Consider the following 16,504-nt stretch of genomic DNA (forward strand, 5'->3'; position numbering starts at 1 on the left):
GGGCAAGCAACGGATTATTAGCAGGCCACGGGGTCGAGAAATGAATGAACACCTTCCACTTAAGGAGTGCAGGAGGAACTAGAGCCCCCGCTGACAGCGAAGGTTAGAAGGCGCTGAAGGCACTGGACTTTTCTGTGCTGTCTTTAACTCACAACATCAGTCTTTCACCTTAATGTCTCACATCCGTAAATGTTGTCTCCCTAGCTAGACGATATAAGCTTCTTAGAGTGGAGGCTAGACCTTAAGCGGGGCATTGCGTTTCGACCTGTCATGAGTTTTCCACCTAAAAGGCCCTCAATCAAGCACCTATTGCTCAGGAAACGTTTGCAAAATGCACCTGATGTGAGGAAAAGGAAGTGTGTGTACTATGATCCTGTACCCCAATTCTTAGGACACACCACTCCATATAATAAAAGCTGCTGATGTAAACATTTCCATTCAATTAAAAAGGCAGTGATTAAAAAACAAAACGAAACAAAAAAACCCCTAAGTATGAAAAGGAAACAGACAAAAGATGAAAAACACTTAACCCGCCCCCCCAGCTGTTTAATACATTTCATCTTGGACAGCCTAGTCAAACACCTTCTAGATCTCATTTCCTTTTCTTTTGAAATTTGTGGACAGCAAAATTTCACCAGGGCTGCGTCATTTTTTAAAGGTCATTGGGCAGTAAGTGGAAAAGACAGAATAGGCCTAACAGCAGTAAATTCTGTGAGACCTAGAAAATAAGGACCTAAGCACATTCTTTTTTGTCTTCTCAGCTTTTTTGTTTCTAATAACTGTCAAGTTTCCTCACAATTGAAATTCTAACTCAATCCTTTTGAGACCTTTCAGTTCTGGGATAAAGAGACAGAAAACATAAGACCCAAGATAATTGCTAAAGCATAACAGTAAGAATCAACAATGGGGGAACATCAACATTTCAAGCTTACTACCATGTTGGGGAGGAAGAATTTTCTCTGCCCCTCAAGGTCCTTCTAGCTAGACTAAGAATCAAATTGATATGAGACAGATGAACAGGAGAAAATCGAACTTAGTTCCGTATGTACAGGGAATCCACAGATGGGCTACTCCAAAGACAATGACACACCATGAGGTGGACCTGAGCTCAGGAGAGGGGTGGGGGGCGCAGGACACAAAGGGAAGGAAGAGCATTTGCAGGAAGGTGAGAGGAGATGTTTGGAAAACAAAGGTAGCCCTGCTGTGCACATGGGTTTCTTAAGAGGCATCAGTGTCTGGTGTTGGTAACTCTCTTACTGGTCTAGGCAAGCAGCTGAATGGGGAGGTAAAGGGTATTTCCCAAATGCACTGGGTTTTGATTACTTTTAACTCAAAACAGTGTTCATGCCAAAGTGGCCCATCTTGGGGTGGCCTGCCCTTGACCCCTATAGCCACATTTGAAACCACTCTCAGAACTTCTGAGCAGAGGCAGTTTTTAAAACCAAAATAAACCTTGGATTGCTCATCCCACCCCAGTACATGCGGCCTGAACAGGTTAAGAAAACACTAAAGCATTTGAGTTTGTCACTCATTCACATAGGCTTCACGAGGACGGGTCTGTTCTACTTACCAACGAACGTATGCACAGCAGCAAAGGCTAAAGAAATCTGTTTTGAACAAATAAATGTTGCAGGAACACATCTTTACTCGGCACTTACTATGCACTAGGGACAGGGAATGTATTAGTGAATTGGACAGAGACCACGTCTAGCAGGGTGCTCTGGCAGGGAGGTGGGAGACTAAATACAGCTACAGGGGCCATACTGTGCTAAGTGCCGTGGGACATATAAAAGGGGCATCGATCCAGTGTTTAGAGTCAAAGAAGACTTTCTGAAAGAAGAGACATTACCAGCGAATAAGTGAAGGAGAGAGAGAGAGAGCTGAGGGAGAAAAGCAGGGCCTGGGCACTTGAGAAGAGGAGAGACAGCGTGGCCTGTCCGGAGGGCTGAAAGGGTTTCGGGGCGCTCGCATCACAGAACTCAAGGAAGTAAGTGAACAGAAAGAAATCGGGCCAGATTTTATGAGGTCCTACAAAACAGGAGAAGAGCTCGTACTTCGTACTTCGTCCCAAGGCAAGCAGGAGCCCTTCAAAGCTTTTAAGCGAGGCAGTAGCATAATCTAATTTGCCTTTTAATAAAATGCCCCTGGCAACCTGTATAGAGAAACAGCAGGGATTGAGGCTGGAGGCTGCGAACCCACTAGAATGCTGTTACATTAAATAAGATGTTAGCTGAGCGTACCCTTCTACCAGAACTGAAGACAGCAAAAGCTGAGGCTGTCCTGAAAAAAAAACAAAAACAAAAACAAAAAAAACAACAGAATGACTAAACCTGTCTGTGCTCCACTGTGGTCCCTGATGAACCCCACCTCTTAGTACTCGGGCCTCTGTGCAGTCCCCTCCCCTTGAACGTGGCATGACCCTTTAAGCAATAGAATGCAACAGAAGGGACACTGCCAGCTCAGGGCCTAAAGCTTAAGAATGTTTGGCAGCTCTTACTGTTGCATTCCGGGCCACGAGGACCATCCTGGAAAAGACCTAACTGATCAGACACCACAGTTCTGTGGGAAGCCCAAGCTAGCCACATGGAGGCGAAGCAAGGCCTGGGCCAAGAGCCAAGAGCCCGGGCGAGCTCCCAGCAGAGAGCCAGCATGCAGGGCCAGCCACGAGTGACGCCATGTCGGAAGCCGCTCCTCCAAGCCCCAGTGAACCAGCTGACACCAAGTGAAGCAGAGACCAACTGTCCCTGCTGAGTCCCGCCCAAATTGTAGAATCATGAGCAAATAAACAAAACAGCCATTACCTTAATTCAGAACATTTTGGGAAAACTTGTGGAGCGACAACAGATAACTGAAACGGGGTCCTAAAGTCTTGCGTAACCTTACGCACTAATAACACTCAGGACACGGAGGGAATGAAAATGCTGATTATGAACACCACACCCAGCATGTTCTCACCTGAACGGCGTCACCGGTGAAGACCCCGTCTATTATGAAATACGTCCAGAACACGGGCCACTCACATTCAATGTTTTCAAAGAGCTTGAGTTCCGCAGGGTCATAATGCAATCGGTTTGGGTCCTGGAACCACACAGGAAACCTTCTGAAAGGTGCTGTCAGATTACATATTAACACCACTGTACCCCACCGGGTTCCCCTCGCTTTCTGAATCACTACAGCTCTGCGGCGGCTAGGATTAGGAGTTCACTCTAAGGGAGAGATGCTATGACTGGCAGCTTTCCACAGTAAAATTTTCAAAAAGTCTATCGGAAATGTACACAAGACTCCTTGGTGGTTTACTATATTAAGCTTCCTAGATTGCTAACAAATAAATAGCAATTTGTCTATCGCAGTGCTCAGCAGACCATCTGCTTTGCGGAAATCACTCTATCAGTCACTGTGGCAAAGAAACTCGAGAAGGAGGCCACAGTTGCTCTTGAACACATCGTGAGCCACAGAACTGTTTGTCCTTGTCTACAGGCTGGTTTTAAACCACCAGCTTGCTGTCCTCCTGATGATATTATTCTACCGCCTAACTCTAGCCTTGCTGTCTCCAAAATTAAGATCTCCCCATCCAATATTCTAACATGTAATTTTATAATCAAGAGAGGAGAACACCACAGTGGTGATTTAAATATGAAGCAGTTAAGGAATCATAAGAAACAATATTTAAATACAACCTCTCTTGGGGTTTTATAACCATCTCGAAGGAAGCGACAGCATCCATAACGCCCCTAAGAAGATAAAGAAAAAAAAGTGCATTTGAGGAAAGAGAACAATTTCTTTGTCTTTGTCTTTTTATGTTGGCTCATGTCGGCCATCCACCCCCATTCCCATGAATCTTTGGGTCATGAAACATGTATCAAGTACTCTTCGTTATCAATACAAAAGGTTATTTTTAAGTAATAAGCCAAGTAAATTCAGGGTTGATCAGGGCCGAGAAGGGAACGCCGAAACTTCTGGTGAGAGTATCAGGGCCGGGACAGTAATCACTGAGAGTTCCCAGAGCAACCAGTCCTTCATTCTGACCAGCTGTATCACGTAAGATGCAGAGGGACCCTCACTGCTCCCAGAACCCACCAAGACAGATACTTGAATTGGGCTGCTTCTACCTGAAAGACTGGAAAGCCAAAAGGACATTCCAGACGCCTCACAATTAGGCTCTGGATGCAAAGAAGTAGGGCAGCGAGGTGGAGGCAGGGCAGGGGTGGGGTGGGGTGAGTAGGGCTTCCTCCAGCCTAGGGCTCTCGCTGCTGGTTTCCCTGGGTGTTGAGAAAAGAGGGACAGTGGCACGGAGCTCTCCATCTGCTTCCCTAGTCCCTGGCACGCAGCATCGGGTGTCCATTCCCCAGTTTCTTAAGTGCCTTAGCACAGGCTGCAGAGGCCAGACACGCCCAGCGGCCAGCCCCAGAGAGTTCTGAGAGTCCTTGGGAAGCCCAGCCAAGAACCTGCTCCCCTTTAAACACTTCATTCCCTGCACGACTCCCTGCCTACTGGGACAAGCTAAAAGAGCTTCCTTTTTCTCCACTAAACTGTGAGACAGCTTCTTCGGGGATGTGACTGGAGACCCTTCAATCCCTCTGTATCCAAGGGCGAAAAGCCTTTTTTTACGGAATCTAAGTAGGATCATCAACATGAAGATTGTGGCTCAAGAAACTTACTTTTCTTTTCTTTTTTCTTTTTTTTAAAGAAAACTTACATCTTGATCATTTTACTGAGAAGTTCAGTTGCCTTGGCTATTCAATAAAATTATCAGTTTGGTATATTGTCATAGTTCCTGCATTTCACCTCAGAGCAGGGATTTTTGTAAGCTCAACTGACCTTTGGGATCGCCAAGTCCCCAGACATTGTGTATAAACTTGGAGGATACTGGGACGTGTGTGTTTTTTTCTGGCAGGGACCTTCTAGCTTTCAAGAGATTCTCAGAGAGGTCTATGATCTCTAAAGGGTTAAGAAGCTCTGCTTTAGAAGTACAGAAAGGGTACGAACTGGAGCTCAAAGGTGCCAGCCTGAGTTCAAGCTCTGCTGTCAGGAAAAGAACTAGGGCACTGGATCACTCTGAGACTGTTTTCTCCCCTGTACACTTGGCCTTGGATCCCACACTCCGAGTCCTCTTAGACAAACCAAGCCACTGACCTCATGGAGAACCAAGGCCAGGGTGAGCTGCTCCATGTCATCATGAAAGGGGCACGTAACACCGAGCAGAAGGGCGCTAGCATGAGTAATGCTTACCTGGAGCTTGGAAATAATTTCATTTTTGGTCACATTCACGAGGTTCACATCTTCCACTGCAAAGGCCGGAAAAGAGATAATGGAAAGAAGTCCAGCATCGATCTCCTTAGATGTTGATGCTCTTGGCAGCATGGAGAACAGAATAGACTGAACAAGAAACAAAGAGATGGCTTGAACCTGGGAAGCATGAACCGTTGCATACAGTATCTAGAGACCATGACCTTAGCCCCAAGGAACATTTGAATGAGTCTGCTGATTTTGAGTAGAGCTTTTTCCTACCAGTACAACCCCTACTGGGGGACCTCACCTGCCCAGCCAATGATTCCTGTTCCTTATGGGGGAGGAGAGGGTCAGGGAGGGCACAGTGCTGCCTGGACCCCATGCTGAGAACTGCTGGTCTCCCTCCCTTGGGGGCCTTTTGTTGACTTTCCTGTCTTTTGGACATGCAGGGGAAAAATTAGGGACTACTGAGTCAGCAGGCCAGGGTGTCCTGGCTGTGAAGACAAAGACAGAGGAGCACACACATACATCCAGAGGGCCAGCACAGAGAAATGTCTGACTTCTGTGGAACATGCCTGGGTGATCCAGAACCCATATGAAGGGGTCAACACCAAGAGACCACACGAACACTTGGGCAAAATGGTAGATAACAGAATTACTGTAGTCCCAGAACTCGGGTTACTTAGTGGCACTATAATATAGCCTCAATTACAAGGTGGTTGGATCAGGCACTGTAAACTAAAGGAAGGCGAGTGGTAACTGTGGGAAGGGAAGGCAGCGGACATCGGGATCTAGCGTTACAGACACGGGGCTAGAGCCCTGCAAATGTAAGCGTATTAAATCTCATATAAACGTGGTATACTACATTAATTGATTTTTAGATGTTAAACCAATTTTGCATTCCTAGAATAAATCCCATCTGGTCATGTTAAAAAAATCTTTTTTCCATTTTATAAAGAAGGAATTTGGACACTATGTTCAGTTCACACACGAGGGCTGAGATGCTGACACAGAGACTCCTGTGACAGAACAAGGATTCTAAGCCAGGCTCCGCTGGCTACAGAGCTCACACAGCTTCCACTAGGGACCACGCATTATTAAGGGGCACACCAGCTCGACTCTATTAAACTATGCCCCAAGAAACGGCAGATTTCCCATGAATGACTACTTAATGCGGGAAAATGGAGTGAGCTGCAAAGGGGGTAAAGATGGGGAACGCTTCAGCTTCAGAATAAAGCTTCATTTTCTCAAGCGAACTGACCCCCAAGCCCAGTTCTTTAGCTGCCCTCCCTTAGGCTCTCTGCCTGGAAACTCGCACTCCCTCCAAAAGCTCTCTGCTAACGAGTCCATATGGCTCTCACCCCCGCAACGCTGGCACGGGCTGTGGCACACAGTGGGCCCTCGGTAAGTAAGAGTTTGCTGACTGACTAGCAACAGGGGACCTACCGTCTGCTTGATGGAGTCTCCTAACCTGCAACAAATCCCTGCTTTCTCTGACCTTTATTTCAGGTAGGGTCCACTAATTTGCCATTTCTTCCATCTCAGCTCTCCTCCACTATCCTTTCTGCCCATCTCCACCCCTCCCCAAGTGAACTACTGCTTGCTGGTCCTTCGATTTGGTGGCATCATGAAAGAAACTTGAGAGAAAACCACCTATATGCTCAAAAAGCAGACCAGATTTTGTCTCCAGCCAAACAAGGTTGCTGTGATGGTTGACTTCATATATATACCTCGCCGTCATTGTGTCTCAGGTTTCCATAGTACTTCTCAGCTTACAGAGCACTCCGACAAGCTAAGCTGATTTACTCCGATCCTTATAACTGCCCTGTGTGACAGGAGGGGAAGGTGCCAGTAGGCCCATTTTATGGATGAGGGAACTAAAGCTCAGAGAAGCCAAGTGTCACCAAGCAAGAAAGGTGAGGAGTATGGGATGGTTGGTGGAGCACACAACTCTTGATCTCAGGGTCATGAGTTCAAGCCCCATGTTGGGGTAGAGATTACTTAAAAATAAATCTTAAAAAAAAAAAAAAAGGAAGGAAGGAAGGAAGATAGATAGATAGATAAGGATGTGACCTGGAGCCCACGTCTTCTGCTCTGTCAGTGTCCTTCCCTCCTGTCCAGACTGTGAGAGGCTGGAGCTGTTACCTGGCAGTGTTCGACATCATCAGGCAGGACGTGGATGACAGACTTGCGTCCTCCGTGGGCTCCAAAAAGGTCCAGTTCATCAATTGCCTCAAGAGCTGCCTACAAGCACAGGAATGAATCACTTTTTCTTTCTAGTAAACAAACACTCCCATATCCAGTACTCTTCCTTTCCCACTAAGCAATCTAGCATACATGTTTTCCCAAAGGTGATGAAACACACATCTTTAAAATTCAGCTAAAGTGTCCTATAGACATGTTCTACCCTTATTTTCGGTGGAATCAGGCCCTTCCTACACATTGCTGCTCTTTGCAGAAACAAGAAAGAGAAAATAGACAAACATTTCCCCAAATGAAATCAGTATTTGACCAAAACATAAAATATTAACAAGTCCATAACATTGGCAGGGTTGCGGGGGAGGGCACTAAATTCATGGACAGCTTTTCTTTCATTCACTTATTTGTGTTAATTCTAATGTTAGCATGCCTGCCACTTAAAGAAGGTTAATTCTTCTGGTATTAAGTATGTTTTCTGTCAGCTGGCCTTCACAGAACATATTTCCTGTCGCTCTGAAAATTCTAGCTCTGGAGTCTTTATTCTGAGGATAAACTTCAGTCTTGAGCGGGAGGCAGGAAGGGAGGCATGTGAAATGTCTAGGACAAGAGATGTAAATTGGTGGCTGGGGACTGACTCTGGCCCACAGCTGTGTTCTGTTTGGCCTAAAGAAATTTTTAAAATTGATTTTGAATTGGAATACCTTTAGAGAAAGTTCCCAGTGTCCCCAGTACCCTTCAATATTTTTCTATCTGGCCAGCTTCACTTGTTGACGTTCCTTGCCTGACCTGACCCCCACAGACTTTTGAACTTGTAAGCCTTGCCCTACAAAGCAGTCATATTCTTCGGCCTTCTTTATGACCCAGAAAAGAAGAGTGGACATCACACACCCAGGTGCTCAGACAACAGCAAGACCTTAGACCTGTGAGATATAATGATGGATAATAAGGAAGGAGGGTGCTTAATTTCTGGCTCATGCACATTTCAGAGTAGGAAACCTACATTCTTTACCTATAATCTCAGTCCGGCTGCGGTATACATGCCACTTGAATTTCATACCTGCTGCCAACTTTTGAAAAATATGCTAATCAGATTCAATCCAAACTCCTAAAGATGAGAACCAAATCAAAGCAGTAGAAATGCACAGAAGGAAGAACAAACAGGTCAAGAGCGTCACCTTGGCCATTCCTACAGAGCTTGCATTCAATTCTGGAATGCCCTGATTAGTCTTATCTCCCCGTTCCCACATTCCGTAATCCTGCAGAGGGAATAAAAAAAGGCAGTCATCAGAGCAGGAAAAAGAGGTACAGGAGCAGTGCTATGGAAAAATAATTCCTTTATGTTACCACAGGCGCAAAGAAACATGAATATCTCTTCTCAAAAGTTCCGGAATTCATGGCTTTCTATACTCAGGCATGCTCGCCCTCAGTTTCACTCCATTTGACCTCTGTGCAGAATTTTGCAAGTAAATACTCGAGTGGAACAAAATTGCATGCAAAGACACTCTCAATTTTCTTATTCTTAAAAGTTATCAATTTGTAAGAAACTCCTGATTTGTAGAGAACAAAATGTTTTATCTTCAAATCAAATGAAATGCTGCCCCTGTATTTAACTGATCCCTTTGAACTTGTATCAAATTGTAAGATAGAAAAAAAGAAACTTTAACAAATGTATTCTAACTGCTTGAAGCCAACCAAATCATTTAGTATAATTTAATACCTATTTCTAATATTACTTCTTGGGGGAAAATGCTGAGCAAATAACAGAGGCCAAAATCAAAATTGAGGAACAGAATACTGAACGTTTTTGGTCTCTTAAAACCAATTATTGTGAATTGGCTCAGAACACTCCGTACAAAGGCTGTGATACATGCATGCCTAACTTACAATTCCTATTTTCACTGAAGAAAGGCAAGCGCTGGGTAGTGTTTTGAAATAGTGCTACACGCACTACTGAAAAATTACAAGCCGACAAGAACAGAACCAGTGCCAAAATTTCAGTAATTATTATTTGATCTGCAAAATGAACACTTCTAAAATGTGCAAATTTAGACATAGGCACACCAGAATGACGTTAGACTCTTTTCTGCTGGCATGCCTTGTATCTGAGCCACAGGACTCCAATCAGTGCTCCTCGCATCCGGGCTTTTCCACATTCCAACCCATTCTCTTTCCAAGCCCAGACCGAGTGACTCATCCTCAAACACTGCTCTGATCAGCTCACTCCGCTAGGCAAGAATTTTCCAAAGACAAACTGCTTATCCCCCAGGGGCTCGGGCACCTCCCTGCCGCTGGCCACACCTCCGTTATATGGCCTCCACCCCTGCAGGCCCACAAGCGGACTTTGGTCTCTGCTCAGTCTCCAACTTCCCTCCAGACTCCCTCTCCCCAAGGACCTCTCCCACACTCAGAGCCCATTCCTGCCCATTACTGCTCCCGCTCTTTCCAACCCGGCTCATCCTCCAAGGTCCAACTAAAGTCCCACCCTTTCCACTCCCCTTTGGTTTCTTTAGATTTCGGCCCTACTGGCATTTTGAGCCGGACCATTCTTTGGTGTGGGGCTGTCCAGCGGGATGCCCCACCAACGCTTGCTAGATGCCAGTAGCTCCCTCCCCAGTGTGACAAGCAAAAACCATCTCCAGACATTGCCAAATGTCCCCAGGGAGGGGACGACTGCCCTGTACTGAGAATCGCCTCTTTAGACCTAGGAAGCCCTTGGACCCAACCTGGTCTTCTGCCACCTATTTCTGTAAAGAAGGGCTATCTGGGACTCAGCCATGCTCACACATTCACCTGTTGTCTACCGCTGCCTTTTAGCGACAAGGGTAGAGGTGAGAAGCAACAGAGGCCAAAAAGCTTTTTACTGTTGGGCCCTTTACCGAAAATGTTTGCTGACCCTTGCTTTTTACCATAGTGGCTTTTTTTTTTTTAAACCAAACTCTACCCTTTCTTTACCGCCCTTACAGTCAGCTTTGCACAGATGAGTTGTTCTAGAACAACCAGAAGTGCATGAGGATTCACCCCCTGCAACAGAGAGCAGCCCAGAGGCACTGGGCTTTGTACACATTTACAGCCACCCACACCTGGCCTGGGGCACACATCTGGCCCCAGCCCCTCTGCCTGTGGGCTGCCTGGAGGGGTCCCCCCTGCACTGCAGCTCCTACTAACAAGCTGACCCTGCTGCCCTTCACGCTGATTCCAGCTGGCCTGTGCACCTGCTGTAGGACACATAAGGCGTCTGCCTTCGGCTCAGGTCCTGATCTCAGAGTCCTTGGATGGAGCCCTGTATCGGGCTCGTTGCTCAGCCGGGGGCCTGCTTCTCCCTCTCCCTCTGCCTGCTGCTCCCCCTGCTTGTGTTCTCTCCCTGTCTCTCTCTCTCTCTCTCTCTCTGGCAAATACATAGACAAAAATCTTTTTTCACCAAAAATTTTTTTAAAAGCATAAAGGATTCAAACAGAGCACGTGGTGCCTTCCAAACACATCAACTCCTCCATTGGGTCCCAGGACAAAAATGCGTACTTTGTGTGCAGAGGTGACAATCTTAGAGCTCAAATCTTGCTAACCTTCTGATCAGGCCCAGACAGCCTGGCCATCCAAGACGTGTATGATTTTTATTGTTTTGAACTGGGACACCTGAAAAACTACCAGGTTGGATACTTACAGCAACTTTATATGCAGCTTCTATGTAAAAAACAAGATTCTGTATGAAGGCCACTTCGTCAAGGGTAAAAATAATACGTAAACCTAGTAAAGAGAAACAAACAATGAAGTTATGTTGTGGAGAGAGAGATGTGTGCTGCCAATCCCAGATTATAAATATCCCACTAGGAAAGAAATTCTTGTACCCCTATTTTCATTTTTCTTTTTTTTCTTCCATTTTCATTTATCTTACTAGACATCAAAAATTAAACCTGAAGTAAACTGAAACAGTTAATGTCTAATCTCAGAAAGAGAAAGGAGGGAAGGCAGGCAGGTGTGCCTATGGGTAGAAAAGGCTGAAAGGGGTGTGGGGCCTTCTGCTAGTGTTGGATTTGCACAAAGAAGTTTCCAACAAAGCACAAATTTTAGCCCAGAGCAACCAGATACTGTTCTTATCCTTGAGTGAGCCAAAGGGTAGGTATCCTTCCCCTGTAGCAGACAGGTAAAGTAGAGCCCCCAAGTTCAAGAGAAAGCCCTTGACCTTGTGGGAAGGTGAGCTCCCCAGACCTCCCCAGGGGGGCTACACTGACTCCCTGAAGTAGGTGGTGATCGAAAGAGCTGGATTTTTGCTGGGGCCCTTGAATGTTTAGGTGATTATGGCTAATGTACGTATTTTGAAAGTACAGATTTTTGAGGCTGGTAGGGATATAGTAAGATGGGAACTCTTAGATCAATAGGGGGAGTTTAACTAGTAAACTGTTTTGCAAATGATTTGGTAATATATGTAAGTAGCCTCTGAAGGCTATCCGACAGAAGGAAGCAAGTAGAGATGGGGTCAAAGTTGGTATTTTGGGGCACCTGGGTGGCTGAGTCAGTTAAGCAGCCGACTCTTGATTTCAGCTTGGATCATGACCTTGGGGTCCTGGGATTGAGCCCCACGTCGGGCTCCATGCTCAGCAGGGAGTCTGCTTGAAGATTCTCTCCCTGTCTCGGTCTGCCCGTCTCCCCCAACCTCTCTCTCTCAAGTAAATAAATCTTCAAAAAAAAAAAAAAAGTTGGTATTGCAATATCAGTTACACTAGGGGGAAAAAAGGAATAAAGGAATAGTTTGATTATGGCACATTCATTGACAAAGTCACTAAAATTATATTTATGAGGAGCTTGTAAGATCATGGGGAAAATGCTTAAGTTATAGTGCTATATAACAAAAGCTACTATTTATGTAAACAATATGACCCTAAATTGGGGAAAAAAAAAAAAGACTTAGAGGAGACACATTTAAATGAAAATTGGCAGTGGAATTCTTTTCTATTTTCCAAACTATTTACAGTGAGCTCATCTTAATTTTCATAACTTTTCAAAAAGTTTTTTTTTTTTAATAAATGCCTGGTTTATTCGCAAAGCTATAACAGGATTATTTACTGATTTCTGCCACCTTTAGCGTTTCACAATTGCAGACTGAAATTCATGGGAAGCCCCTAACTCAGAAGGCCAGTGTACTGGACTGGGGATAAGAACTCTGAGATGCAGCAGCTAAATGACCTAATCCCCGGAGACGGTTACAGCAGACCGTCTGGTTAGCAGAAACACACTGTGGTCTGGAGCTCAGGGGGCCTGGTGTCCAAGCTGCCATGGAAGCCAACAGCTTGGGCTGAGGAACAATGTTCACAGTCAGGGAGTTTCTGGCTCACTCCCAGCATGGAGGCTATGGACTGACTGACCACTCTGGGTGGACAGCTGGGTTCTAGAAATTAGGTTGTTTGAAGATGATTCGGGTAAATGAGGATGTGTCTAGAAGAGGGGGTGAGAGGAAAAGGTGAAGGGGCCAGGCCAGCTTTGGGATCAACCAGAGAGATGCTACCAGAGCTGGCCTGACAGGTCAGAGTCAGCGTACATGACATTCTAAAGATGCACGCTTTTTCTTTACAGAAATAACTTATTTTGAATTTGGATCACTGCCTGCCGCTCCCCACCCCCTTCCGGATTGCCACTCCCTGTGCAATGGGCTCCAAGGGCCGGGGCTCACCAGAGGCAGTCATCTGGGCCAGGAACAGGAGGAAGAGGGAGGTGGCATCCACCTGGAGATGGCCCCACTGGTCGTCGCCCACCACGGTGCTGCAGGTGGCAGTGTTGTACTTGGCGTGCAAGCTGTCTTTGGTACTCTGAGTGTGCTTGAACTTCTCCACTTTATCCACCTGAGGGAGAGAGCAGGCCGGCTCCACATGGTTAAGGGGCTCATGGCTGGCACAGGCCTCGTCCGGGGTCCATTTCTTGGTCCTAGACCTCTTAGCCGCTACCTCCAGGAGCCAGAGAGATGGAGGGCAGCACATGTCCAGTAGTGAGCACCACACGGGGCGCTGTGTGGGGGATTCTCCCTGCCCACCCCAGAGATGGCCTAGCGCAGTGGGATTTTAACAAGCTCTGCAGGACAAGGGGTCAAGCCAAAGGGTTTCCTTGTCTGCATAAGCCCAGCAGGAGCTGTGACACCCGGTAGGTGCTCGGCAAGAGAGAGGGGGAGAGAGAGGACTTGTTTAAACTTCAGGGTCCAAAGGAAAAGACCCACTGGGGCTTTAAAGAGTAACCAGGCACATGCTGCTGAAGGGCGGGGCCAGCATCATTCATTTTGGAATCCGTGAGGATCCTGGTATGATGCTCTGTGCATAGTATGAGCTCAGTGAATTATTTTATTTACCCCTGCCTGAAATGCCACGTTTTAAACACTCAAGCATTTTCAACTCAAATGAAAAGAAACCCTTTTATAAACTCAACAGAATAAACAGTACTACACGGCTGTCCGAGAGTGGCTTTTGAAAACAATGATTTCATCTCAATTTTCAAAAAAAGGCATGTTCTCCTTCTATACAAGTAACTCTTCAAAAGAGATTGCAAGAAACAGGGTCCTCGGAGTCTATGGTTCTATAGGAGGATAAGATTAGTGAAGATAATTTTAAAGGACAAAGTAAGCAAAGTGTTCTCAACTTCTCTTCCACTTGAGAAGAAAAGCTCAAAACACTTTAGGAATGTTAGCGGTCACCATGAAAGTGACAGAATACCCACTCAGACGACCTGAAAACACACTTGTCATTTTCTGCCTACCTGTCTCATCATGCACTGGAGAAGACCCCGCATCAGTTTCACCACGTTCTGTGGAAATAAAGTGGGATCAGTGACAGGGCCAGCCTCCCTGCTCCGTGAAAGCCACCGCCTCACCCCACGGCCCGTCAGCCAGGGCTGCCCACAGACCTCCCTGAGAAGGCGCGTCCTGAGCACATACAAGCGTTTGGCCTGTTGAGGTGATCTCCGCTCCCTCACAGAGAACGAAAATCTTGATGCAGTGACTTACCTCAAATAAAGGGGTTGGACCGGATGGTACCTCCGGTTCTGAAATCCAGTGACTCCTCACTGGTATTTTGGCAAGACAATTTTTATAAGCCTGGTACCCTGATGCTAAATTCTGATGTAATTCTTTTTTTTTTTTTTTTTGTTACGCCAAAGATGAATTAAGTCTACCACGCTTGCCCCGAAGTAATGACGCTTCGCCAGAAGAGCCATCTGCGATGCCGTCACAGGACTGTTGAGTAAAGTTCTTACAAAATGCAAGCAGCTGCCACGGTCTCTTAATAATACATATTGCAACCAACTATTGTCATTATCATTATGAATAATAGCCATAGTACTAGGATAATCAGACATTCTGTCTAGGCACTGTACAAAAGCCTTGACCGGGACTGGATTTGGTCTAATTCTTGCAACAACCTTATGAGGTGGGTGTTATTATTACCCCACTTTATAGATGAGGAAGCTGAGGCTGAGAGAGATGAGGCAACGTTGCTAACGTCTGCCAGCAGGCAAGGGGTGGAGCAAGGCCAGAGCCCACAGCCTGGGATCTGACTCCAGAGTTTGAGCTCTTAGTCAATACGCTATACTGCCTCTCACTTCCTCCACAATTCAGACACATCAAAAGGCTGGTCTTAATCCGTCCTGTTAAAAATAATATACAACTAATTCACAAGTGGCTACAGAATGGGATATTCTGTAGGTCGAAGTAGCCCGGCTGAAAGAAGTTCCTTCCCTAGGACCATGAGCATCTCTTCTCTTGTAGAATGTACACGGTCTGCAGGGGAGGAATATAGTGAAAGGCCAAGAAAGTTCATTACCAGAGAAAAATCTGGAATGAATCATCCTTCAGATCCTTCTGCCTTTAAAATCCTAGGATTCTAGAATACAATCTCATTTTAGGACATAAACTCAGGGCACCTGGGGTGGCTCAGTCGTTAAGCGTCTGCCATCGGCTTGGGTCATGATCCTGGGGTCCTGGGATCGAGCCCCGAATCGGGCTCTCTGCTCAGCAGGAAACCTGCTTCTCCCTCTCCCACTCCCCCTGCTTGTGTTCCCTCTCTCGATGTCCATCTCTGTCAAATAAATAAATAAAATATTTCTTTTTTTTTTTTTAAAGAGGATATAAACTCTTCTGAGGCAGAAAATGTTACCTCATAAGGTAGAAATACCAATGTTATAATTAAAATTTTCTATGTGTATAGCACAAATATTTGTCAACCGACTTCCCCTCAAATAAAGTTTCTTTCCATTACAAAGAAGCACAGCAGTTCCCAACTGGGGGTGACATTCCCATCCCCCAGGGGTGGAGGAACATCTTGAGATGTGGGGCTAGAGGCATTTTTATTGTCACCATGATGAAGGTGGGGATTACTGGCATCTAGTGAGTAGGGCCCAGGGAGCCCAAGTATCTCTCAATAAGCGGGACAGTCTCACACAATGAATAACTATACTTCCTACACCACAAAAGCAACAGCAGCCCTGCTGAGGTTCATGGGAAGATCCTGTGTTATCCTCCATAATCAAGGGAAAGGTCCCTCTTTATTATTAACCACACTCAGCACAACAATGTGGCCTGTTCTTGTCTCACTGCTGTCAGTCACAGCACAGCAAATCTAGTCAGCTCTAGCCTGCATCAGGAAACGCGGACAGAGGAGAGGTACCCAGGTACACGGTGTACGCGTGTGCTCGTGTATACGGGCAGGCAAGCTTTACTGTGATTTTGTCTCAAAGGAGGATGGGAAGTTTGATGAACATCCACATTAAATTATTATACTGCTAAAGAATGATTCACTTCCAAATGATTTTTTTTTTTTTTGAATGATTCAAATCCAAACAGTCCTTCCCTTGCTCCCACAGACCGGCTTTCTCTATTAGTTTCTACTGCCGTCAAGGCTCCTGCCACTGCTGCCCACTTTGGCTGCTGTAGCAAGCACTGATTAGGCCCTAAGAACTCTTCCTGGACCTGATAACCCACTGGCTGTGAGGGCCAATGAGGAACATGTGAATCAAACATCAATCCCAGAGGCTCTCATGCTAAGAGAGCTACAGTGTTCTTCGTCAATGCTCCCCACCTCAACGCTCTCACTCAAAATATTCTGAA

The 16,504-nt window shown here is 45.9% G+C and overlaps 1 protein-coding gene across 2 annotated transcripts in view; it reads right to left on the reverse strand.

Moving 5' to 3' along the window:
• PHKA2 (phosphorylase kinase regulatory subunit alpha 2) overlaps nucleotides 1–16,504 on the reverse strand; it is a 76,079-nt gene that overhangs the window by 34,025 nt on the left and 25,550 nt on the right. For both annotated transcript variants that reach the window (XM_080794724.1, XM_080794725.1), the window contains exons 3-10: nucleotides 14,161–14,208; nucleotides 13,091–13,259; nucleotides 11,087–11,169; nucleotides 8,604–8,684; nucleotides 7,375–7,473; nucleotides 5,230–5,376; nucleotides 3,678–3,731; nucleotides 2,956–3,078 (exon numbers count right to left, since the gene is read on the reverse strand). In XM_080794724.1, the coding sequence (XP_080650850.1) occupies nucleotides 2,956–3,078; nucleotides 3,678–3,731; nucleotides 5,230–5,376; nucleotides 7,375–7,473; nucleotides 8,604–8,684; nucleotides 11,087–11,169; nucleotides 13,091–13,259; nucleotides 14,161–14,208 (804 nt within the window). The remainder of the gene's footprint in view (nucleotides 1–2,955; nucleotides 3,079–3,677; nucleotides 3,732–5,229; nucleotides 5,377–7,374; nucleotides 7,474–8,603; nucleotides 8,685–11,086; nucleotides 11,170–13,090; nucleotides 13,260–14,160; nucleotides 14,209–16,504) is intronic.

The sequence above is a fragment of the Martes martes genome (genome assembly GCF_963455335.1).
Source record: "Martes martes genome assembly, chromosome: X".
Taxonomy (NCBI): Eukaryota; Metazoa; Chordata; class Mammalia; order Carnivora; family Mustelidae; genus Martes; species Martes martes.